The sequence below is a fragment of the Hyla sarda genome, chromosome 1 (assembly GCF_029499605.1).
Source record: "Hyla sarda isolate aHylSar1 chromosome 1, aHylSar1.hap1, whole genome shotgun sequence".
Taxonomy (NCBI): Eukaryota; Metazoa; Chordata; class Amphibia; order Anura; family Hylidae; genus Hyla; species Hyla sarda.
The window spans coordinates 10,938,753-10,964,461 of record NC_079189.1 but is presented as its reverse complement, the minus strand read 5'-3'; the positions used below and the strand labels follow the sequence as shown (position 1 = coordinate 10,964,461).

The following is a 25,709-nucleotide window of genomic DNA, read 5'->3' as shown; positions in this document are numbered from 1 at the left end:
AAATTTAGCTAGAAGAAGTCACAGCGGTATGTACCTAAATTAGATAAGGAAAAATTATAGATACGACGTCAAGATCTGTGAGTTACTTATATTATTGTCTGATATGTCCAATCAGGGCTTTAGCGATTACTTTCAATATATATCTTTGTCAACATTATGGCACAATTTTTTACCGCACCGCGTGACACCAACCCTAGCAATGCCGCTGATAAGAACTGTAGCAGTGCTTGCCTAATGACTCAATAGGGAGGACCTGCTAATCACGAGGGGCTACCTGCCAGATGTAGTATCACTGATGGGGGTAATATCTATCTGGGAGCTTGTACACCTATTGGGAACCCCTACCTTATCATCAGGTAGGGCTCCCCAGTAGGTAGAAAGGCCCCCAGATAGATATTACCCCCATCAGTGATGGGGATCATATCTATCTGTTGCCTCTATACCTACTTGGGAGCCCTACCTGATGGGGGTCATATCTATATGGGGGCCTATGTACCTACTGGGGAGACCTAACCTGATGGGGGGTCATATCTATATGGGGGCCTGTGTACCTACTCGGGAGCCCTACCTGATGGGGGTCATAACTATCTGGGGGCCTGTGTACCTACTGGGGAGCCCTACCAGATGGGGGTCATATCTATATGGGGCCTATGTACCTACTGGGGAGCCCTACCAGATGGTGGTCATATCTATATGGGGGCCTGTGTACCTACTGGGGAGCTCTACCTGATGGTGGTCATATCTATATGGGAGAATTATATGTGAGGGGCGCATGATGGGGACATTATATGTGAAGCGTGCATGATGGGGGCATTACATGTGAGGGGCACATGATGGGGTCATTATATGTGAGGGGCGCATGATTGGGGCATTATATGTGAGGGGCGCATGCTGCCCAGCCTCACCCAGCCGCTATCTCAAGTGGCCCCCAGATCATTTGAGTTTGAGACCCCTGCGCTAGAGGGTACTATTGCATAAGCAATTAGCATAATTACTCTTAAGGGTTAACTTTCAATAACTGGTCTTAAACCCACATTCCACACTTGATGTATGGAGCACTATACATCGATACACGATAAGAACACCATGGAAGTCTCTTTCACACAGACGTGTGAATCTCTCTCTAGTCAAAGGGGAAATTAATTGTTAGAATAACATTCACAAGACTGGCTAACTATCCCTCTTATCTGTCTTATCTAAACAGCCATAAATATCTAAAGAGACAACAAACATTCTTCTCCCAGACTGGCACTTTTGTAGAAGAACTTTAGAATACACTGTGGTCTATTTAGATTATACACAAAATGTCCGACATTATGCTATTAAACATAGTGATTCATTTTTGGGGCGTATAATTAACACGACAAGGGATGGGTGGATCTCTGCATCCGTGCTTCCATTATACCATCCATCTGTGTCTGGGGCCTCCAATTGGTGAGCTGGTCTATTTTCCTTCTGTACCTGCTATCATTCATGAGACAATTCTCTGTGCCCTGATCACTTCCGGGTCACGGATCGGTGCCTCCCTAATATAATTACATCATTTCCTTACCTTGGCTTGGTCCATCCCGCGCCTGCGCCTATTATCATAATCCTCCTGTCCAAATGAGCCTGCGCTGCCTCTAATAGGTCCTCCGGAAATTTTGCGCAGTATCTCGTATCTCTCTCCCGGGACTAAGGATTACATTTATCACCAACATCTATACCTTGGTTTTACTAGACCCCTTTTTAATAAACTTTAATAAAAGTGAAGTTTTAAGGGGTGGGAGATAATTATTATTTTTTTGGTTATTGATATATTGTCCCCTTACTCACCAGGGGAAAATTTTAGTTTGTTTTAACACCACTGTATGCCCAGAACTATTACCTAATATAGGGCTTATTGCAGGATTCTGTTGTATGAGTCACATTTGGGGAATGGGAGTGCAGCTCTGGAGGTGACTAGAGAAGAAGACATGATGTAGCCGCAGAATAGTGACTGCAGCTCTGGATGGTGACTGGAGAATAAGACCTAATGTAACAGCTGATAGTGAGTGCAGTTCTGGAGGGTGAGAGATGATGTAACAGAATAGTGAGTACTCGGCCGTCCACCCCTCCCATAGACTTGCACTGAGGGGGTATGGTGTGACGTCAGAGGGGATGAGGCCGTGAATTCATGACCCCCCACCGGCCACACCCAGCGTTCTGAAGGAACGCTGGATACTGCCGAGTTCACTCCGTGACCTGAATGACAGGGGTGCCGGACCGGAGATCACGGGGGTGCCGATCCGGAGAAAACATGTGTGCGGCCGAGTACGCCTTAAAAGTTGGTTTCTTATTTTGCCAGTTTCTTATTCACTGAAGTTGGTTTCTTAATCGAGCATTTTCTTGTACATTTCTAAGACAAAAAAAAACTTTTCTCCTCTTATTTCTCTGCAGTAAACTTGTTTTTTGTACATAAATGTTGAATATTATTTGGGAACAATCAGATTCAGAAAAAAATAACATAAAAATCTAGTTTGTGTTTTACACACCATTGGCCCACTAACCTTAGGGCGAAAATATAAACACTAAGGCCCCTACATAATACCCAACTGTTGCCAGCCGGGCCCAAAAAGTAGATTGGCAAGAAAACAGGTGCCAACCTTGCTAACTACATATATTTTTTGCACTTTGAATAAGTAACTGAGGAATTTAAGGGGATAAACACCATTGGGCCACCGACCTATGGATGGGAATTGAAAGAGTAAGGGCCTCTACATAATAGCACACTGCCTCCAGACTGGCCCAAAAAGTGCATTGGTAAGAAAATGGGTGCCAACTTTGCCAGCAGCTTATGTGTATTACGAATAAGTAACTGATTTTAAGGGGTTAAACACCATTGGACCACTAACCTGAGGATGGAAATATAAAGAGTAAGGGCCCCTACATAATACACAACTGTATCCAGCCTGGCCCAAATCTGGATTGGCAATAAAACAGGTGCCAACCTTGCGAACTACTTAGATTTTCAGCATTTTGTAACTGAAGATTAATTTCCTGAGCCATCAAGTCAAAATGAAGCTATTGTTTTGCCAAGATGTACAAGATATGAAAAGTTTTTATATCTGACAGTGTCCAAGGTGAGGAGGAAAAAATTTAAATGTGCATGACCAGAGACGTCACACTAGGCATAGATACACTCAAAGTATATGCATCATCTGCGTGAAAATGTATATGCGTCATTAGGAAAACTGTCACCCTGATCACCCACACTAAAACCAATACACTGGGTTATAATGAGGGTGACCAGGAGTGCAAAGAGGTGTCACTTACCAAATTCGGTCCAGTGGCTCCTGTGACATTGCCTGGAGAAGTTCCCATGCTCAGTTTGGTTAATTGCATGTAGGAGAGAAGGCCCAAATGGCTGCCCACCCCCTACTTCTTTCTGCCTCCTGAATTCAGCTCCCTCTATTAACATATTCATATTCTGCGTTGCGCTCTGAGGTAGGAGCACATGCACCATTCGTTTACAGGCAGCTCTTCTTGTGAGAGCGGTCTGCTACAGTGCCAGAGCACATGCGTTAATGCGTCACTAGGATCTGTGAGTCGTCAGTAAACGAATGGCGCATGCGTTCCTACCTCAGAGCACAGCGCAGAATACGAATATGCTAATAGAGGGAAATTGATTTAGAAGGCAAATATATTTAGAGATACATTTACCTTGTTAGCTAATTTATCAAATGCCAAAGAATAGATAACCTAAAGGAGTAGTGTGTATGTACTATGAGATAGATAACACCGAAATGACTGTTTACGGGTGTACAAGAATAATGATTATATCAGGTCCATGAAAAAACTATGCGAACTATAATATACAACTTTATTTCTGCATTTGACTTTTAACATTTAATACATTGAAACACCTATGTCAGTGATATAAAAAAAAAAAACGTATAGGAATCTATTAACCCCTTAAGGACTCAGACAATTTAATTTTTACGTTTTCATTTTTTCCTCCTCGCCTTCTAAAAATCATAACTCTTTTATATTTTCATCCACAGACTAGTATGAGGGCTTGTTTTTTGTGCGACCAGTTGTCCTTTGTAATGACATCACTCATTATATCATAAAATGTATGGCGCAACCAAAAAAACACTATTTTTGTGGGGAAATTAAAAAGAAAAAAGCTATTTTGCTAATTTTGGAAGGTTTCGTTTTCACGCTGTACAATTTACGGTAAAAATGACATGTGTTCTTTATTCTGAGGGTCAATACAATTAAAATAATACCCATTATTACATACTTTTCTATTATTGTTGTGCTTAAAAAAAATCACAAACTTTTTAACCAAATTAGTACGTTTATAATCCCTTTATTTTGATGACCTCTAACTTTTTTATTTTTCCGTATAAGCGGCGGTATGAGGGCTCATTTACCACATTTGTGATACCACATTTGCATATAAAAAACTTTTAATACATTTTTTATAATTTTTTTTAAATAAAATGTATTAAAAAAGTAGCAATTTTGGACTTTTTTTTTTTTACGTTCACGCCGTTCACCGTACAGAATAATTAACATTTTATTTTAATAGTTCTGACGTTTACGCACGCGGCGATACCAAATATGTCTATTAAATTTATTTTTTGCGCTTTTTGGGGGTAAAAGAGGAAAAAACTGACGTTTTACTTTTTTATTGGGGGAGGGGATTTTTCACTTTTTTTTTACTTTTACTTTTACATTCTTTTACATTTTTTTTTACACTTGAATAGTCCCCATAGGGGACTATTCATAGCAATACCATGATTGCTAATACTGATCTGTTCTATGTATAGGACATAGAACAGATCATTGTTATCGGTCATCTTCTGCTCTGGTCTGCTCGATCTCAGACCAGTGCAGAAGACGCCGGGAGCCGGAAGGAGGAAGGTAAGGGGACGACCGTGCGGCGTTCTGAATGATTGGATCCCCGCAGCAGCGCTATGGGCGATCCGATCATTCATTGAAATCGCGCACTGCCGCAAATGCCGGGATCTGTATTGATCCCGGCACCTGAGGGGTTAATGGCGGACGCCAGCGAGATCGTGGGCGTCGGCCATTGCCGGCGGGTCCCTGGCTGCGATCAGCAGCCGGGATCAGCCGCGCATGACACGGGCATCGCTCCGATGCCCGCGGTTATGCACAGGACGTAAATGTACGTCCTGGTGCGTTAAGTACCACCGCACCAGGACGTACATTTATGTCCTGCGTCCTTAAGGGGTTAAGCAAGATACAGACAACTATGTATAACAAACAAGCGGGGCGGATGAATGGAGGAAAAACTTTAATCTTTAATTATTATTCTTTAATTAAATAATTAAAATAAAAAGCAGAGAAAATATACCCCCAACCACTTATTCCTGATCAGTACATTACAAGAGAGGCTAATGCCCCATACTTATTCCACTCTAAAGCCGAGATAAGGGAATTAAAAAAGAAGATTGAAAACGGAGCACTCACCCGATAGTTGTCCTCAAAGGTGGGCTGAATCCCAAGCGGGATCTTCAGCAGGGAGGCGGTAGATGGAAGAGGGGGAATCTCAGACAACGGCACCCATTGGCATGATACGGACCGTAGCCGGCGTCTGAGCTCCCCCCGTTCCATCTACCGCCTCCCTGCTGAAGTCCCCGCTCTTTAATCAGCCCATCTTTGAGGACAACTATCGGGTGAGTGCTCCGTTTTCAATCTTCTTGGCATTGATACATTTGGCATATTCTCTGTTTCCGTGAAGCACCCCCTAGGTTCCGAAATTGGCACATACATACTCCATCTCCATTTATTATCGAAATGTTAACAATGTTGCATTTATAGCAGTAATAAAAGTCGGTGCCAATTCATTTCTACCTTCATTTTGTTTCTGGTTGACACAGGAGTTAAAAAAAGATATGTCACAGGAGAATGAAATAACACAATGTAACTAACCCAGTAACAAATACATTATATTTTAAGCCAGGACCATAGATATTGATGTAACCAATTTATGCCTTTAAAGTATTTATCAGATTTTTCACAATCCTCAGGAGATCCCTGGTCTTCAAATGTACCAAAATATGCAACACTGAAATAAAGATATATGATATTCCAATACATAGAAAGAAAACCAGGGCAACTCACCAAATGCGTAAACTTCAATGCTTCTTTATTGTGCCATGAAGGGTACAAATAGTGCAGGACATGGGTGGACAGTATACAGGGGGATGTTCGTTCGGGACTACAGTGCCGTTTCGCAAGATATGCTTCACCTGGCCTCACTGAAGCATGTCTTGCAGTATCCAGAGAGCACCACCTGGCGTGGTTCGGCCAACAGAGGTATTGAGTTGTATGTGCGGCTGATTAGGCGAGCTGTGCCGAGTTATCTTCTACACACAAGAGTTTCGTTTAAAGATATATGATGTTGTAAATGATGTTTCTGTACGGTATAAGATGAACAATTCATGTTATTAGGAATGTACTTAGTATTATCAGTACAAGAACTATTGTTTATCCCGGAACTGCCTTCTTCTATTCATTTTCAACCTTATAATTTTGTAGCATTTAGGAAAAAATATACAGCCCAGAATCCCAATCTCTGAAGCCAATATAGCAAATATCTCCACCATGACCATGTCCTTCCCCTTACTGCTCAGATACGCTGGGATGGCACAGATCCACACACTACAGAACAGCAGCATGCTGAAGGTGATGTACTTGGCTTCATTATAGATATCAGGTAATGTCCTCACCATAAAGGCCAAAACAAAACTCACCGCTGCCAGAAACCCCAAATAACCCAACATGAAATAAAAAGCCACCACAGAACCTTCATTACACTGAATGATGATCTTTCCAGGATAAGAGTCAATGTCCTGCTCCTGAAATGGAGGAGAAACCGACAACCAAATAATTCCATTCAGAACCTGAACAAGGGAGCAGATCAATACTACAGAATTGGGCAGTGTTACCCCCATCCATTTCCTCCAGAAGCTTCCAGGTCTGGTGGCTTTGAAAGCGATGGAAACCATAATGGTCTTGGCCAGGATAGAAGACACCGCAACAGTGAAGGTGACTCCGGTGGAGATTTGTCGTAACATGCAGGTTATATCATCTGGGTGACCAATGAACAGGAACACACAGAATAAACTCAGCTTCAGGGATAGAAGAAGAATGAAGCTGATGTTCCGATTATTGGCTTTTACTATAGGAGAGTCCAAGAATGAGATGAAAATCCCTGATACAGAGACGGTTATGATGAGAAATAGTCCAGATATGGAGGGAAAAATTATAGCCATGGTGTCCTGCTCAAATGATAGAAATTCTATATCCCTTGGCATACACTTATCTCTTTTTTCATTTGGCCATCGATCATGAGGACATTTATTGCAGTTTTCACTATCTGAAAATAAATAAAAAAAAAGAAAATAATGTATTAAGAAATCCAAAAACCTTTGATATTTGTTGATGTAAATTATAAATAGATATGATCGAAACCGGCAAACCCAAATTTTGTGTTTTGCTCGGCTCTCCAAACTTTCAAACTTCTCCTGATTCAGCTCTGCGAAGCATGAAAAAACTCGGAATACATGAAATGCATGGAGATTGGTACCCAGAGGAAGCAGTAGGAGCAGGGGGTGGTCACATGATGCCAGGTTATCATATAATTTGCTGGTTTATGTGTTAGTCAGCTCCTAGAAGACAGCAAGTGGGTAGGGACTTTTACACAGCTGTTGTAAGCATCAGCCTGTTGAGATTACGTCAGTCATGGAGGGAGAGATACAGTGAAAGGAACATAGAGATACTGAGAGCGAGAGAGTGATACAGAGACACAGACATAAAGTGTGTGTGTGGTGGCGGATGAGAGGATACTGTCTTGTGGGAGTGCAGGGTGTTTAGGGTGTCCTTGTGCAGGATAGTTAAGGGTGCTGTTAACCCTTGTCACTTGTGACGCCAGGGTGAAGGTTAAATACTGTGTTTCGTGATAGGACTATTGTCACCCTTCCCAAGAGCAATAGGTGATGCAGAAATAAAGGATTGTCCACAACCGCTGTTAACTGAAAACTTGCAGGAACTTTTACTGATGAATCTCTGTGCATGTAACAGCAGTAACAGTCCAGATAACAGAGTCTCTTTACATATAGCTTGAGCAGCGATTGACAGTCGGTTGGGATCAGGTAAGCCCACTTTAGCTTCTGGAGGATTATATAGCAGAGATCTGCTGGATATAGGGGAGTAATTAGGTCCAGTGATCTTGCGATCAGTAGCGGGGAATTGCTTAGTCTATCCGCTAGATTAGAGGCCGCAAGGCTTTGGCCTAGTAAATTGTCTTGTAAGCTGCGGAGGTCCTACCTCTTCCAGAGTCAGCAACCCAAGAGAGGGATCAAGATGGCGTGGGTCCCTTATATGGGCAGGGGCCTGCCATTTTGGATCGGTCCGTAACGACTGTCACTCACCGTTACAGTGCATTGTGGGTGATATGTCACGGAAACCTCCAAAGGTCCTAAAGCAAAACCATAGAGTTTCAACCTATTCATGTGACCCGCAGGTCCTGCCACGCTCCGTACAGGTAGACAACTAAGTATAAACATATATATCCTTATACTTATATTATAAGAACTGCTATATAATTATAGACTAAATGTGAGGTGACAAGGGGGGGGGGATCTACAACAGAGGGACCCTGTTGTCCTAGGGATTCTGGCTATGGGGACCTCTATACAGGTAAGGTATATAATACGGTACCGGGATACCACATGTGTGTGTGTGTGTGTGTGTGTATGAACAGGAGCCTGAATCCTGCAGATTCCAAAAAGCATTTATACCATCAATAACCTAAGCAGCAGGCTTAGCACCAATCCCATAGGGACTACACGAAAATCCACAGCAAAGTGATCATTCACAGCCTTGATCTGTGGGCTGATTTTAGGGGGAGGTCCTCTCCATTGCTAGAGAACCCTGATATTGTTCCACAAATCCCAGCAAGCCTTTTTATAGGTTTGTAGAAATAAAACTAAACAGCTACTGGGGGTACTGCGGTGGAAAACTTTTTTTTTAATCAACTGGTGCCAGAAAGTTAAACAGATTAGTAAATTACTTCTATTAAAAATTCTTAATCCTTCTAGTACTTATTTGCTGGCTGTATACTACAAAAGAAATTCTTTTCTTTTTGGATTTCTTTTTTGTCACAAGCACAGTGCTCTCTGCTGACACCTCTTTCCATTTTAGGAACTGTCCAGAGCAGCATACGTTTGCTATATGAATTTTCTCCTGCACTGGACAGTTCCTGACATATACATACAGTAGTGTACAGCCAGCTAATAAGTACTGGAAGGATTTAAAATTTTTAATAGAAGTAATTTACTAATCTGTTTAACTTTCTGGCCCCAGGTGATTAAAAAAATAAAATAAAATAAAGTTTTCCACCAGAGTACCCCCAGTAGCTGTTTAGTTTTATTTCTACAAACCTATAAAAAGGCTTGCAGGGATTTGTCTGTCAGTGGATTCCTCCTCATTGACAGTCACGTGGCACAGTGGAAATGTCTGTCCTATACTCTGTTTCCTCATGTCCATTTTTGCTTCCTCCCCGTATTGCTCAACAGATGTTTTTAATAGAAGTAATTTAGAAATCTGTTTAACTTTCTGGCATCAGTTGATAAAAAAAAAAAAAAAAAATTAATTAATTAAAAAAAAGGTTTTCCACCAGAGTACCCCTTTAAGCAAAGCTGTGGCTGACCTTCATGATAGCAAAACATCATAAGCGCAGAATATCGTTTTTACTTACTTTTTCAGGGATTACACATTATACCTACCGGTTGAAACATAGCATCACAATAAATGGCGTGTGCATACAACACTTAACCTTGTAAAACCAAACAATGTGAATCTTATTGATTTTAGCAAACACACATTGTATCTACCTGGTTGTGACATACATTTGGTCGGAAGAAGTGTCAATGTACGTTGTGAAACTAGTTGCCTCTTGTGGTATGTCCCCACACCTGTGAACTGTGAGTGGCAGCTCTCACTCCCAACTAGGTAAGCTGTCCCTGTTTTCGTTTTGATATCTAAATAATGAAGTTTTTCTTCGAGAGCCATAGGCCTTCATATGAGTTGGAAGAAGAGTTTGATGGTAAGCCAGCTGTCAGTGGATTCCTCCTCATTTACAGTCACATGGCACAGTGGAAATGTCTATACTCTGTCTCCTCATGTCCATCTTTGCTTCCTCCCCGTATTGCTCAACAGAAGAATACCACTAGCCACGAGGAGGAGTCGTGTCACAGTCAGCCTTTGGTGCATGTTGGTGAGTGGTGGAGGGTGATGCAGTGGCCGAGCATAGCACTAGTGGGACTGGTGGTGGTTGGCGTTGTGGGTATACCGTAAGGCCTCATGGTGGATGTGCAGAGGGGGAACAAGGAGGCCACTATCACACATCAGAAGTTCTTACTAAGGGTATGCCCACACTACAGAATTCCCACGGAACTCCGTGGTATGAACTTAACATTAGTGTGAATGAGTCTCCGTGAGACCCGTTCATACTGCGAAAATTGTTCAGCCCAAAGAAAGAACATGTTCATTCTTTGTGCGGATTCCGCAAGCACAGCACAGCCATCAATGTGATGGCTCAGTGCCCCACAGCCCTCGCGCCAAAGTATTTTTTGGCAGCGCCCACCAGACAGAATCTCCGCTCGCGGAATTCTGCGAGCAGAGATTCCGCAGTGTGAAGGCACCCTAACAGGAGTAGTGGGCATGATGAAAAGAAGTTTAAGGATGAGAATGTCAGCAGGCCTGTTGGTCTGAGCAGCTCAGGTGCAGACAAGGTTGGTGCCGGATCTGCAGACTAGAAAAAAAAAACCTTCTAAAACAGGGTCACAGTTGGGTTTGTATGAACCTAGCTATTTACGGTATCCTGCTATCTGTAAATTCCTTACTGTGTTGCCAGATGCAGGAAACCAGGCACAGTGCTGTATCTGCAGAGAGAAAGTAAGGCACAGCCAGCGTCCAACTTTAGGAATTAGGCCTCTATGTAAGCACATGGAAAGGCATCACAAGGCCTGGCGACAAGTATGCCAGATCCACCAATGCCTGCTGTCTGGTGGCAAAAATTTTGAAAAACCTATATTTTAAACCTTCTGCTCTACACTGGATACTATTAGGCTGCCTCCTCCTGGCTCACATTAGTCCCTCTAGTTCGCCTTTAGCTTTGCTGCTGCTACATCCAGTTAGGCCTGTAAAAATAAATAAAAAAAGTTTTTTTAAACCTCCTGCTGTATACGAGATACTACTTCACACCGGTCTGCCATAACTTGCTGCTGGTATTTTCAGTATATTAGCAATAGACACAGAATCCTTAAAACATAACTTTTATTTTGAATATAATAATTAGAGATGAGCAAACTTTTCAAAAATTTGATTCGGCCGATTCGCCGAATTTTCCCGAAAAGTTTGTTTCGATCCAAATTTATTCACGGCAAATCGATGTTAAAAAAGGCTATTTCTAGCCTACATACAGCCTCTATAGGGGTATAGAACACTTTGCTGTGTCCTAAAACGCCTATGGAGTGTGCTGGGGTAGTGAAATAATACTGTTATTCAGAATAGCATGAAGATTACTGGCATCGCTCTTAGAATCAGTGCCTCACAGCAGCACAATGACAGAGCCTGGTGGTGGCATCAGTGTCAGGAGACCATATAGTGACTGAATGACATAGCGTGGACATGTTGGCAGCAAAAGGAGACCATGTAGTGGCTGAATGGCACAGCATGGAGTTGGCTGATGCACTAGTACACTACACACCAGGCCTTCACAATCCCCCCCCAAAAAAACAACACAATATATGACATTTTTGACAAAGATTTCTCATTGGTAGCACCCGCTATCCAAAAATTTGAAATTTCCAGACCCAGGCCCCACCTCTGCGGCATCAGGAACCCATATATTGCCTGAAGGACACAGCCTGGAGTTGTCTGATGCACCAGTACACACCCGGGCTTCACAATCCCCTCCAAAAAACAACAACATTTTAGAAAATTTTTAAAGAAATACCTTTGTGTAAGAACAAGCGCATATCCAACAGTTCACAAGACTCTATAATGCAGGACGGTGGACCACCCAAAGACATTCTTCTCAAAAATAATAAACCACACAATGTTGGAAATTTTTTTACAAAAACTAATTCAATATGTGTGTAAGCGCATCTGTCTCCAAAAGATCAGATCACCAAAGGACTTTTTTCGCAGAAAATGATGAAACAGAGTTAATCCCTGTCCGTATTTTTTAATTTTTTTTTTATTTTCATTAAAAAATCACAGGCAACAAGCGTTCCGTTGTGTAACGATTAGCAGTCTGGAAAATTCAATTTTATTACTGATAAAATAATCAGTAAATAAAAAAAAAAAAACACTACCCAAAAGTGTTTAATTACCCCATACATTGCACCAGGAGCAGTCAGGAGTAGGCCTCAGCAGTACCCAAGAGGCTTTAATAACCCCCTACCTTTGCATGGTCAATTGCGAGATCGAGCAATACCAGGTGTGTTATAACCCCTGATTTCCGGGGCCGCAGGCGCGCTCCACTGAACGGATTAGCGTGTCTCTATCTTTCATCGACCGGTGCTGGTAACCCACTAACTTCCGGAAAGGTAAGCTGCCGCGAAGCAGGTGGTCTCTCCCGGGCACGTTTGGCTCCAGAATTTCCACTACTGCCACACCACGCTGACTGCCAACCCTGCTACCGCCTTGCTGACTCAAGAGCAACCTGCAATTCTCTTCTCCCGATGATGAACCCCCTTCTCCTGAGATCGAGCAATAACAGGTGTGTTATGTCCCTCAGATGTCCGGGGCCGCAGGCGCGCTCCACTGAACAGATTAGGGTGTGTCCATCTTTTTTTGTAGCATCCGCAATCCAAAAATTTTAAATTCCCAGACCCAGGCCCCACCTCTGCGACATCAGGAACCCATTTATTACCTGAAGGACAAAGCCTGGAGTTGGCTGATGCACCAGTACACACAGGGCTTCCCAATCCGCCCCAAAATCTACAACATTTTATAATTTTTTTTTTAATTTACAACTTGTGTAAGCACAAGCACATATCCAACATTTCAGAAGACTCTATAAGGCAAGACAGTGGACCACCCAAAGACATTCTTCTCAAAAATAATGAACCACATCATTGTTGAATAAAAAAAAAAAATTTGAAATTCCTAAACCCAGGACCCACCTCAGCTGCATCAGTAACCCATAGATTGCCTGAAAGACACAGCCTGGAGTTGGCTGATGGACGAGTACTCACCCGGGTTTCACAGTCCACCCCAAAAAAACACAATTTTTTTTTAAATTGTCTGACAAAATACCTTTTTGTTAAAACTAGTGCATATACAGCAGTTCAGAAGACTCTATAATGCAGGACGGTGGACCACCCAAAGGCATTCTTCTATAATATAATAAACCACACAATATGTTCAATTTTTTAAAATAATTGAAATTCTAAGACCAAGGCCCCACCTCTGCTGCATCAGTAACCCATATATTGCCTAACGGACACAGACTGGAGTTGATAGATGAACGAGTACACACTACACTCCCATCACCCGGGCATCACAATCCACCCCAAAAAAACGCAAAATTTTATCGAAATTGTCGGACAAAATACCTTTTACTTTAAAAAAAAAAAAAAACAAGCGCATATACAGCAGTTCAGAAGACTCTATGAGGCAGGATGGTGGACCACCCAAAGACATTCTTCTCAAAAGTAATAAACCACACAATGTTTGAAATTTGGTTAAAAAAATTATTAAAAAAATTATTACATGTGTGTAAGTGCATCTGTCTCCAAAAAATCAGATGGCAAAAGGATTCTATTCGCCAAAAATTATTAAGCAGAGTTAATCCCTCTCCATCTATTTATTTATTTTTTTCATTAAAAAATCACACGCAACAAGCATTCTGTTGTGTAACGGGTAGCATTCTGCAAAATTCAATTTTATTACTGATAAAATGACCAGTAAATTTAATAATAACACTACCCAAGAGTGTTAACTTACCCCATACATTGCACCAGGAGCAGTCAGGAGTAGGCCTCAGCAGTACCCAAGAGGCTTTAATAACCCCTTACCTTGCCCGATCAATTGCGAGATCGAGCAATAACAGGTGTGTTATGGCCTTAGATGTCCTGGGCCACACTAGCGCTACACTGAACGGATTAGCGTCTCTCTATCTTTCAAGGACAGGTGCGTGTTGCACGCTGAAACCAGTTCGTGATAGGGATCTGTGATTGCAATTATTTAATCTTAAAACGAGGAATTACCAGTAAGTGAGGGTCATAAGCTGGCGTTTATTAAGTCCCTGCCCTTTGTACACACTGCCCGTCACTATAAGCGATTGGATTAGTTAGTGAGTTGGTTAGTGAGGTCCTCGGATCAACCCAGGCGGGGTAGGAGAAGGCCCTGGCAGAGCGCCGAGAATTTAACGATCATTGTTGAAATTTGCATTAAGCATGTAATTAGCTACTGCTAAACATCCAAAAATGTAAGGCCCAAGGCCAGAGGCACCAGGAAGGCAAGTAGTTCCTGAAAGACACAGAATGAGTCTGGAGAATGCATTTGCAGTACCCAAGAGGGTTTCATAACCTCTTACATTTAAAGATCAATGTTTACATTTGCATTAAGCATGTATTAAGCTACTGCTAAACTTCAAAAAATTATAGGCCCAAGGCCTGAGGCACCAGGGAGGCAAGTAGTTTGTGAAGGACACAGAATTAGTCTGGAGCAGTCATTCGCAGTACCCAAGAGGGTTTAATAACCCCTTACATTTAAAGATCAATGTTGACATTTGCATTAAGCATGTATTTAGCTACTGCTAAACTTAAAAAAATTATAGGCCCAAGGCCAGAAGCTTCAGTTTTCCCCATATTAGGAGCATAGTTGTCCCCCAGATTAGGCAGCATAGATGTCCCCCAGAATAGGACCATAGTTGTCCCCCAGATTAGGCAGCATAGATGTCACCCAGGTTAGGCAGCATAGATGTCCCCGAGAGTAGGCAGCATAGTTGTTCCCCAGATTAGGAGCATACTTGTTCCCCAGATTAGGCAGCATAGATGTCACCCAGATTAGGAGCATAGCTGTCCCCCAGAGTAGGCAGCATAGATGTCACCCAGATTAGGCAGCATAAATGTCCCCCAGATTAGGAGCATACTTGTCCCCTAGATTAGGCAGCATAGATGTCCCCCAGATTAGGCAGCATAGTTGTCCCCCAATCAGCGCGGGCCGGTCAGAGCCAATCAAAGGGCCGTATGTGTCAAGCGGGCCGTACAATCCCCAGGTCTGCCCCAGAGGGTTTCATAACCAACCACAATAGAGAAAATTTTGTTGTAGGAGCATGGTCAATCTACTCAGACCCATCTGTCATTGGTGACTGGAAATCCTGGCTGATCCATCCCTGATTCATCTTGACAAACGTCAGTCTCTCCACATTTTTAGTGGACAGACAAGTTCGCCTTGGGGTGACTATGGCCCCGGCAGCACTAAACACCCGCTCTGATGGCACACTACTGGCCGGGCAGGACAGCTTTTCCAGGTCAAACTCCGCTAGTTGCGGCCATGAATTGAGTTTGGCTGCCTAAAAGTCCAGCGGATCTTCAACGGTTGTTGGCAGGGTCATGTCGAGGTAAGCCATCACCTGCTGGTTCAGGTCCTGCTCCATGTCCACCTGCTGCTGATGAGTAGCTTCACTATGCGGCTGAAGGAAGCTACTCATCAGCGACTGTAGACTCGGGCTGCTGCTTATTGAGCCGGTACTGCTCCTTCCACCCCTCCCCAGCAGCCGTGGCAGTGGAAGGTGAGCGCAGAGGGCCCCCCAAGTCAGACCTGCGAGTGGATGGACCATGTGGCCGATAGGCATCGGCCAACCGACTATGTAGAAGCTCCCTGAAGTAGGTCAGTTTGTCCTCCCTCTCAGTGGGTGTAAAAAAGGCCCCCATTCTGGGCCGGTAGCGAGGGTCTAATAATGTGGAGATCCAGAAGTCATTGCGCTGACGAATTTTGACAATTCGGGGGTCACTACGCAAGTAACTCAGCATGCATCGTGCCATTTGTGACAGGGACTCACTGGGACTACCTGCCTCCATCTCCACTGCATACTGCCACGGTGTGTCTGGGTCCTCTGTCTCGCCTCCCTCGTAATAACCCTCCAGCTCCTCTGGCTGCTCCTGCTCCTCCTCTCCTGTCCAATGACCAGAAACACCGGCCATCTCATCCACCATAAACTGTGCTCCGCTCTGCCCCTCATCATCCTCCTCCAGTTCATCCCCCACAGGACTCATGTAGCCTTCTGATGTAGGTGCAACATCTCCATTGCCGTGACCAGCCATGTTTTCAATCATTTTTTGGAGTAAATGTAGGAGTGGAATTACGTCGTTCATGGCGTAATTCGAGCGACTAACAAAAAATGTGGCTTCCTCAAAGGGCCTCAGCAAACGGCAGGTGTCACGTATGAGCTGCCACTCGTTCACATTGAAGTTACACAGGGGAGTACTCCTATCTGCTTGTATCATCAAAAAATCCGTGATGGCTTTTCTTTGTTCGTATAGTCTGTCCAACATATGGAGGGTGGAATTCCAACGTGTGGCAACATCACAAATGAGACTATGTTGTGGGATACCGTTCTGACGCTGCAGCTCAAGCAAAGTGTGGTTGGCGGTGTACGAGTGGCTGAAGTGCATGCACAGTTTTCTTACCATTGTCAGGACATCTTGCAAATGGGGTGAAGACTTGATGAACTTCTTGACAACCAGATTCAACACGTGTACCATGCAGGGCGAATGGTTCACACTTCCTTGTCGCAGCGCGGCCACAATGTTCTTCCCATTGTCAGTCACCATGGTTCCCATTTCCAGATTTCGTGGAGTAAGCCTTACTCGGATTTCTTCCCTAATGAACTTCAGCAGTTCCTCCCCTGTATGACTCCATTCGCCAAGGCAAACCATGTGAAGGACGGCTTGACACTGTTGTGCCCTACACACGTGGTACGATGAAGGGCCACCAAGATTTGGATGTGCAGTGGAGGCCGAGGACACGGGGGAGGAGGAGGAGGCGCACACTGTAAAAGGACCAACTGCCTGGGAGCGAGAGCGTGGAGGAGGAAGCGGTGTGACCTGTCCAATTTGCTGCTGTGGCTGGGCAGGAAGAACATTTACCCAGTGGGCCGTAAAAGACATGTATTGTCCCTGCCCGTAGTTACAGTTCCACACGTCGGCGCTGCCGTGCACTTTTGAACACACCAACAGGCTCAAGGACTGGTTCACCTTCTCTTGTACAAAATAATGCAGGGCTGGTACTGCCTTCTTCGCAAAGAAATGACGGCTTGGGACTCTCCACCTCGGCTCGGCACAAGCCATCAATTCCCTGAAAGCTGCAGAGTCCACCAGTTGGAAAGGGAGGGACTGCAACACCAGCAACTTGGACAGGAGCACTTTCAACTTCTGCGCCGTTGGATGAGGGGGCGCATACTGTTGTCTCTTGGACATGGCTTCGCTGATCGATTGTTGGCGGAATGGCTGACTATGAGCGGAGGAAGCAGGAGCGCAAGAAGGATGGTTTGAAACAATGCTCACTTCGGCTGAGGTGGTGGAGCCTTGGCTGGATGACGGAGGTAGCGGATGGCCACTGGGTGATGCGGCAGGCTGGACCACTACCTCGGAGCCACGGTTATCCCAGGCCGCTTTATGGTGGCGAATCATGTGTTGACGCAGGGCCGTGGTGACGAGATTGGGACCCTGGCCACGCTTCACTTTCTGCCCACAGATTTTGCATGTGACTACGCTAAGGTCCTCCAGATTCTTTATGAAAAACAACCCCACAGCAGAGTAGCTGATTTTCCCACCTGTAGTTTGCACTATTTCACTGCTATTGGCGCCGTCTCCAGGAACCCCTGTTCCACTACCTCCCTGAATGGTAGCTTGCCGCGAAGCAGGTGGTCTCCCATGGGCACCTTTGGCTCCGGAATTTCCAGTACTGCCACCACCACGCTGATTTCCAACCGTGCTACCACCTTGCTGCCTCATAGACAAAGAGCAAATCTCTTCTCCTGATGATGATGAAGCCCCGGCTTCTGCACCCAGCTCCCAATTGCGATCGGCTTCATCATCATCAAAAGATGTGTGCACGTCACTGATGTCCTCCTCTTGTTCCACAACAGTGTCTGCCTCAGGACCCTGAGCAATTGAAACACCGCCTCCCACGTCACTCTCCACATAACTACTTGGCTGCCTTGCGGAGCAAGGGACGCATGTCTCCTCACATTCTTGGCTGCCCATTAGATGCTGACTGTCCTCTATTACATCGTCCTCGCTAAATAGTGGAGCTGAACCCAAAGCAAGAGATACTTCTTTGGGAGAGGGAACAGCATAGGACAAAGGCAATGGGATTACGGGGACTGCTCCCGGGCCATGCCAACTGAGGGTTGTGTCTGAGAAACCCACCGACTAGGTGACTAGGGTTGTCAGATGTCGCTTGTGATGATTGGGATGAGTGTGCAAACCAATTGACGAGGAGAGATGGGTCGACGACACGACCGCTGGATGTTAACGGGAGCTCAGGCCTATTGCTGCGACTCCTGCTGCCACTCGCCCCAAGTCTGCTTCCAACTCTGCCTGACGCTTGTAGGCTTCTGCCCCTTCTCTGTGCACGTCCTGGCACTTTCCTGCCTGACATACTTAGTGTGTTTATGAGGGTATAGAACAGCAGCAGGCGATTACTTACAGCTGTCCTTTCAAAGTATATAGACCCTAGACAGAATAACAGTTACTAAATAGTACATTCCTTTGATGTATGTATCCCATTTGCAATGATGAGCACACTGGTATGCGTATTTCTACGTGGAAAAAACACTTTTTTTTTTTTTTATTACACCAGCAGGTGTATACTAATGTGTGTAATAGCACTGAATTTAGCCCAGAGACAGAATAACAGGTAGTAAATAGTAGGGATCAACCGATTATCGGTATGGCCGATATTATCGGCCGATAATCACGATTTTGGGCATTATCGGTATCGGCAATTACCTTGCCGATAAGCCGATAATGCCCCGCCCCCCGAACCGCGATAGAACACCCATCCCCCCCGACCCGCCGCACCGCGACCGCCCCCCCCCGACCCCCCGCACCGCGTCGCATCCCCCACCGTAGTGCTAGGCGGTATACCGGTGTGAAACGGATGCCGTTTTTTTTTTGCCACGGTATGGATTTTTGCTCCTACCGCTATACCGGTCGGGCCCCTCCTCCACCCTCCGAGTCAATAAATTTTTTTTAACTTACCCGTAATGGGGGTTGTCTGGGCCATCCATCCTTCGTGTAGTGTCTGGCGGCATTCCGGGTGGAGGGTGAACCGGTCCGGGCTGTCCTTCTCCGGGGTCCTCTTCTCCACTCCAGACAGGCTCCGGCCTAGTACGCTGCATAGACGCCGCTACGCCGTGACATCAGGTGCGTCGCTGTGCACGGGCGTCACTGCACAGCGGCGTCTATGCTGCGTTACTAGGCCGGAGCCTGCCCGGAGTGGAGAAGAGGACCCCGGAGAAGAAGTACAGCCCGGACCGGTTCACCCTCCACCCGGAATGACACTACAGGAAGGATGGATGGCCCGGACCACTCTGACCGGTACGGGGAGAGAAGCAGGTGGCGACGGCCTATGGCACTGCAAAAGCCAATGCAGTGCATTGATTTAAAGCACCCACTTTAAATCAATGATCTGCAGCGGTGTCACAGGGGGATAAGTAGCCAATAACTTATACCGGAATATCGGTATAAGTTATCGGCTATCGGCCCTAACCTCCACCTATTATCGGCCCTAAAAAAACGATATCGGTCTATCCCTAGTAAATAGTACACTACTTGGTTGTATGTATGCCTTTTGCAATGATGAGCGCACTGTTAAGCGTATTTGTACGCAGGAAAAACTTTTTTTTTTCTTTAATACACCGGCAGGTGTATAACGTGTGGTATAACACTGAATTTAGCACAGAGACAGAAAAAAAGGTAGTATATGGTACGCTATTTGCTTGTATTTAGGCCCTTTGCAATGATAAGGCCACTGAAAAAGCGTATTTGTACTCAGGAAAAACTTTTTTTTCTTTAATACATCGTCAGGTGTATAACATGTGGTATAACACTGAATTTAGCACAGAGACAGAGTAACAGGTGAAAAATGGTAAAAAGGCACTAAAGTCCACACTAATATGACTTATTTCTGAAAACCGGCAGGACCCAACAGTGCAGTATCACAAAAAAAAAAAAAATTCAGGGATTAAACCCTATATTGCACTCTGTCACACAATTCTGAGCAGCAGAAGATTTGTGGAGCAAAAAAAAAAATCAATTGGGCTGATAAATGAGGAGATAAGATACTTCAGAAAGTGCAGGCAGCTTGGAGATTTGTATGAGGCAGCTGACAGCTATCTGCCCCTCTCTGCTGCAATGCTCAATAACGTGAATAGGAGGTTTAGCAATCAATGATCCTTCTCAGTGTAACAGCACAGCACTCTGCACTCCTGTCTTTCCCTAATGCTGATGTGAGTAGCAGTTGCAGTGTAACGCTGTGGTATGAGCTATTCACACACACGCAGTACCGTCCTCTCCATCTGAGTGCATAGATGAAATGAAGAGAGGCAAGATGGCCGCCGATTATATAGGGGCTGTGACATCACAGGGGTCAGTGAACACTGATAGGCTGCATCTCACATGTGGTTCAGGGTCAGCCCGCCTACCTTCATTCCTGCCACTGTTTCCTGCCCTCCCATAATCCCCTGCCCCATGTACTCACATGTGGATCCGCCATCTTAGGTCTCCAATAGCCTGGAACGCTGTAAAAGGGAGTTTAATGAAGCGTTTCGTGCGATAGAATATTCGTTCCGAATCGAATCGAACCGTTTCGTGCGATATTTGTATTCGTTCCGTCGTATGTATGATGTGTGTGTATGTATGATGTGTGTGTATGTACGGTATGTATGATGTATGAATGATGTGTGGAGATGTATTATGCAGGGGGATCTGGAGGCGGCGTGTGCATGTATGATATGTGTATGCATGATGTGTGTGTATGTATGTATTTTGCATGTGGGGAGGTGGAGGCGGCATGTCTATGATGTGTGTGTATGTACTGTATGTATGAATGGTGTGTGTGTATGTACTGTATGTGGCAGTATTATATTCAGGGGTACAGTGGGTGTCAGGACTATTTTCAGGGGGTACAGTGGGTGGCAGGATTATATTCAGGGGGTACAGTAGAACTCAGTATTATATTCAGGGTGTGCAGTGGGTGGCAGTATTGTATGCAGGGGGTACAGTGGATGGTAGTTTTATATTCAGGGGATACAGTGTGTGGAAGTATTATTTTCAGGGGGTAAAGTAGGAGGAAGTATTATATTCAGGGGGTACATTTTCAGGGGGTATAGTGGGTGGCAGTATTATTTTCAGAGGGTACATTAGGTAGAAGTATTATATTCAGGGGGTACAGTAGGTAGCAGTATTATATTCAGGGGGTACAGTATTTAGCAGAATAATACTGATTATTGTCTTCATACAGAGGATGAGGAGCCTATGATGTCCGGTTGTCAGACTCTGCAAAGAAGATAAAGCTGGAAGAAGTCCTGATAACGGGGAAGACGTCACTCAGGTCACTGATATCATTATATATTCTCCTGATTGTCAGCTGGGGTCACTTGTAAGTTTCGCAGTGATGATGGGTGATGCTGTACCCCAATCTGTGGCTTTCCATCTGTTGCAAATGTCGGGATTCGAACCCGTGACCAGCCACATCCCAGTCATGCCAAGCCTTTCTCATCACCCTTGATTCCCCACACCTGGTACTTCCCTATATAAGTCCAGCCCCTTGCACTCTAGTTTGCTGATTATTGAGCTCCTGAGCCTTGATCAAGCTTCTCCTCATCTGCTGCATTTGCTACTACTGAAGTCCACTGCTGACCAGGAATTGCCTACCGACTACTCTTCTGCTTTGTCCCTCCTTACTGAACTGCTACCACCGTTGCCATCTGGATTGTCTGACCACGCTTACTGCCGCCTGCCCTGACCCACCGCCTGCCTACCGACTACGCCTCTGCCAGACTTCCTGTACTTACTCCCTGCCTGCGGTCCTTGCCACTGGGCTCCACTCCTACCTCCAGCTAGTGGTCCTCTGACTCAGGTGAGCCTGTAGGACTGTTACAGAATAATCAGCCACACTATGGAGTCCGCAATGGCCACTCTGCGTAAGCAGGTTTCCGAACTTCAAGAATTTGGTACTACATATCAGGAGAAATTTGCCAAGCTCCAAGGCGTAGTCCAAAGCCAACAGAGGGAGATTATGTAACTACAGAGGCAACTCCTGGACGTCCGCGGCGCGTCCGCAGACACCCGTATGCCACTCCCATCAAGATTCAGAGGTGACAGACGCCAGTATCGGTGGTTTCTAAACGATGCCGCATCTATTTTCAGATGTACCCGGCTGGAACCCAGCAGCACAGAGAAGCCAATTCCGGCGAGGCCTGTCCGAATGAATAAAGGACGAACTCGCCAGAGTTGAGGCCCCGGACGATCTGGATGAGTACATTCAGTTATGCATCCGGATAGATCAAAGACTCTTCAAGAGGAAGAAAGAAAGACTCTGGTCCTCGGACCACAGACCCACTTACTCCTTCTCTTCCACCGCCCAGCGCGACCCCCAGTCAGTAACTGAACCTATGCAGGTCGACGCTCTACGTAGGTCTCTATCCACAGCTGAGAAGGAGAGAAGGCTGGCCGAAAACCTCTGCCTCTACTGTGGGGAGCCAGGTCATTTTGCCATCAAATGTCCTCATAAGATCCGAAAGACTATTGCCGTCACGGAGCTAAAGGAGCAACTACAGACTCCAACTCCGCCTCCGCCCCGAAAATAACAACACGGCGGCTCATGGATCCCACTTCATCGTCCCCATCCTCATCGACATTGAGGGGCGACAACTTCCCTGTTCAGCGATTTTAGACTCCGGGGCGTGAGGCAACTTCATGGATCTAAACTTCGTCCGCGAAAAGAACATTACACTGACAATCGAGCCAGCCCCGTTGACCTGGAAACCGTTGACAGATCCCCACTCTCCTCGGGGCCGGCCACTCACGAGACCACCGAACTACAACTCCTCATAGAACCAGATCACTGTGAAAAGATCCACTTCTCTTTGATCGCCTCCCCGAAGTTCCCAGTGATCTTGGGCATCCCTTGGTTAGCCACCCACAACCCCTCGGTGGACTGGGAAACCCGCTGCATACAATTCCCGTCCGAGTTCTGCTCGCTAAATTTCTCCCACAAACCCGTCCTTCCACCCGAAGACACCACCATCTCAAAATTATCCGTCAAGGATCTGCTACCCCCTCAATACCGTGAGCTCCAGGATGTCTGCGACAAGAAAAACGCAGACAAGCTGCCACCACACCGACCCTACTGCCCTATAGAACTGTTACCCTTTGGCAGTATCTACTCCCTTTCAGAGCCTGAACTCAAGGCTATGAAAGAGTACCTGGACGAGGACCTGAGGAAGGGGTTCATCCGGCCCTCCACCTCCCCCGCGGGAGCCCCCTTTTTCTTCGTAGAGAGAAAAGACTCCTCCGTGCGTCCCTGCATAGAATACAGAAAGCTTAGCGACATAACCGTAACAAAACGGTACCCGCTCCCACTGATTTAAGAACTCCTTGAGAGACTCCGGGCAGCGAAGATCTTCACTAAACTCGACCTTCGAGGGGCCTACAACCTCGTCCGAATCCACCCTGGGGACGAATGGAAGACAGCTTTCCGGACATGTTATGGTTATTTCGAGTACCTGGTCATGCCTTTCGGACTCTGCAATGCTCCCGCCACATTCCAGCACTTCATTAACAACGTCCTCAGGGACATGCTGGATCTGTTTGTAGTCGTTTACCTGGATGACATCTTGATCTTCTCTGAAGACCTTGAGCAGCACCGCGAACACGTCTGCAGGGTACTGCAGAGACTCCGACAGAACTCTCTACATCAAGCTAGAGAAATGTGAGTTTGAGCGAACCACCACTCAGTTCCTCGGATACATCATCTCCCCAGAGGGCATAAGTATGGACCCGGGGAAGATCCAAGCTGTGATGAACTGGCCCATTCCGAAAAACGAGAAGGAGATACAAAGATTCATTGGCTTCGCCAACTTCTATCGGAAATTTATCCGGAACTTCTCCAAGGTCATAGCACCAATCACCCAACTCACCAAGAAGGCAGTCCCCTTCTCCTGGACACCCGAGGCCCAGGAGGCCTTCACCAAGCTGAAACTCCTCTTCACTTCTGCCCCAATCCTAATCCACTCGAACCCCAAGCTCCCATTTACAGTCGAAGTGGATGCATCAGACTCCGCGGTGGGGGCAGTTTTATCACAACGGACAGGGGAGAGGATGCTATTACACCCGTGTGCATATTTCTCCCGCCAGATGTCCCTCTCCGAGAAGAACTATGACCTTGGGAACAAAGAGCTGCTGGCGATCAAGGATGCCTTCTCCGAGTGGAGACACCTGCTGGAGGGAGCCACCAATGCCATAATTGTACTAACTGACCGCAAGAACCTCGAGTTCATCTGCAGCGCTAAGAGACTCTCAGCCAGACAGGCCAGATGGAGCCTATTCTTTTCTCGCTTCAACTTTCTCATCACCTATCGCCCCGGATCAAAAAACGGCAAGGCTGACGCCCTCTCCAGAATGTTTTTCGAGCCCTCACAGAGTAACAAGGGCCAAGATAACATCTTACCCGAGAGAAGGGTCGTAGGGGCCACCTATTCTAAAGAACTCCTGGGCACAATCAAAGAAGGATACGAAAATGACCCCTTCCTCCCCCACCCCACAGGGAATATCAGCCTTACTTTTAAGAACGGTCATTGGTTTCATCAGGACCTACAACTATATGTACCAGAAATTGCACGTCTTGAAGTGCTCATACTCAACCATGACTCCAAGCTGGCCGGCCATTTTGGCACAAGAAAGACCCAGGAGCTTCTCTCCCGCTCTTTCTGGTGGCCAACATACAAGGAGGACATCAAGAGGTGCATCTCCTTGTGCGCGGTCTGTGCCCGCAATAAGACTCCTCGTTCCTCTCCCGTGGGTCTGTTACAACCCCTCCCTATTCCCTCCCGCCCCTGGGGCTCGATCTCCATGGACTTTGTGGTAGACCTTCCTCCTTCAAAAGGGATAACCACCATCCTGGTCGTAGTAGACCGTCTCACCAAGATGGCCCATTTCATCCCCTACAAAGGCATACCCACCACCAAACAGACGGCCGATCTAATTCTCAGAGAGGTCTTCAGGCTGCATGGGATCCCGGACGAAGTGGTCTCCGACCGAGGCGTACAATTTGCCTCAAAGTTCTGGAAGAACTTCTGCCTGGCACTCGGGGTTAAAGTAAACCTGTCCACCGCTTGCCACCCTCAGTCAAACGGGCAGACTGAGAGAACTAATCAGACCCTAGAGCAGTACCTATGCTGTTTCATCTCCCACGTGCAGGATGACTGGCTTGACCATCTCCCCACGGCCGAGTTCGCCTACAAAAATGCTGAGCACAGCTCAACCAAGCACAGCCCCTTCTTTGCTAACACAGGCTCGCACCCGGTGTTCATTCCCCCCCTGCCCGTCGCCTCCACCCTCCCAGCAGTAGCCGAACGCCTAACAACCCTACAGGAGGCACAAAAGAACATTGTAGACAACCTCCAG

General features: G+C 45.9%; 1 protein-coding gene across 1 annotated transcript in view; it reads right to left on the bottom strand.

Annotated features, from left to right (window-relative positions):
- Positions 1-6,473: 6,473 nt before the first annotated feature.
- Positions 6,474-25,709, bottom strand: part of LOC130362054 (vomeronasal type-2 receptor 116-like) — an 80,826-nt gene continuing 61,590 nt past the window's right edge. The window contains exon 5 of the mRNA XM_056568812.1: positions 6,474-7,372. Coding sequence (XP_056424787.1) covers positions 6,474-7,372 — 899 coding nt within the window. The remainder of the gene's footprint in view (positions 7,373-25,709) is intronic.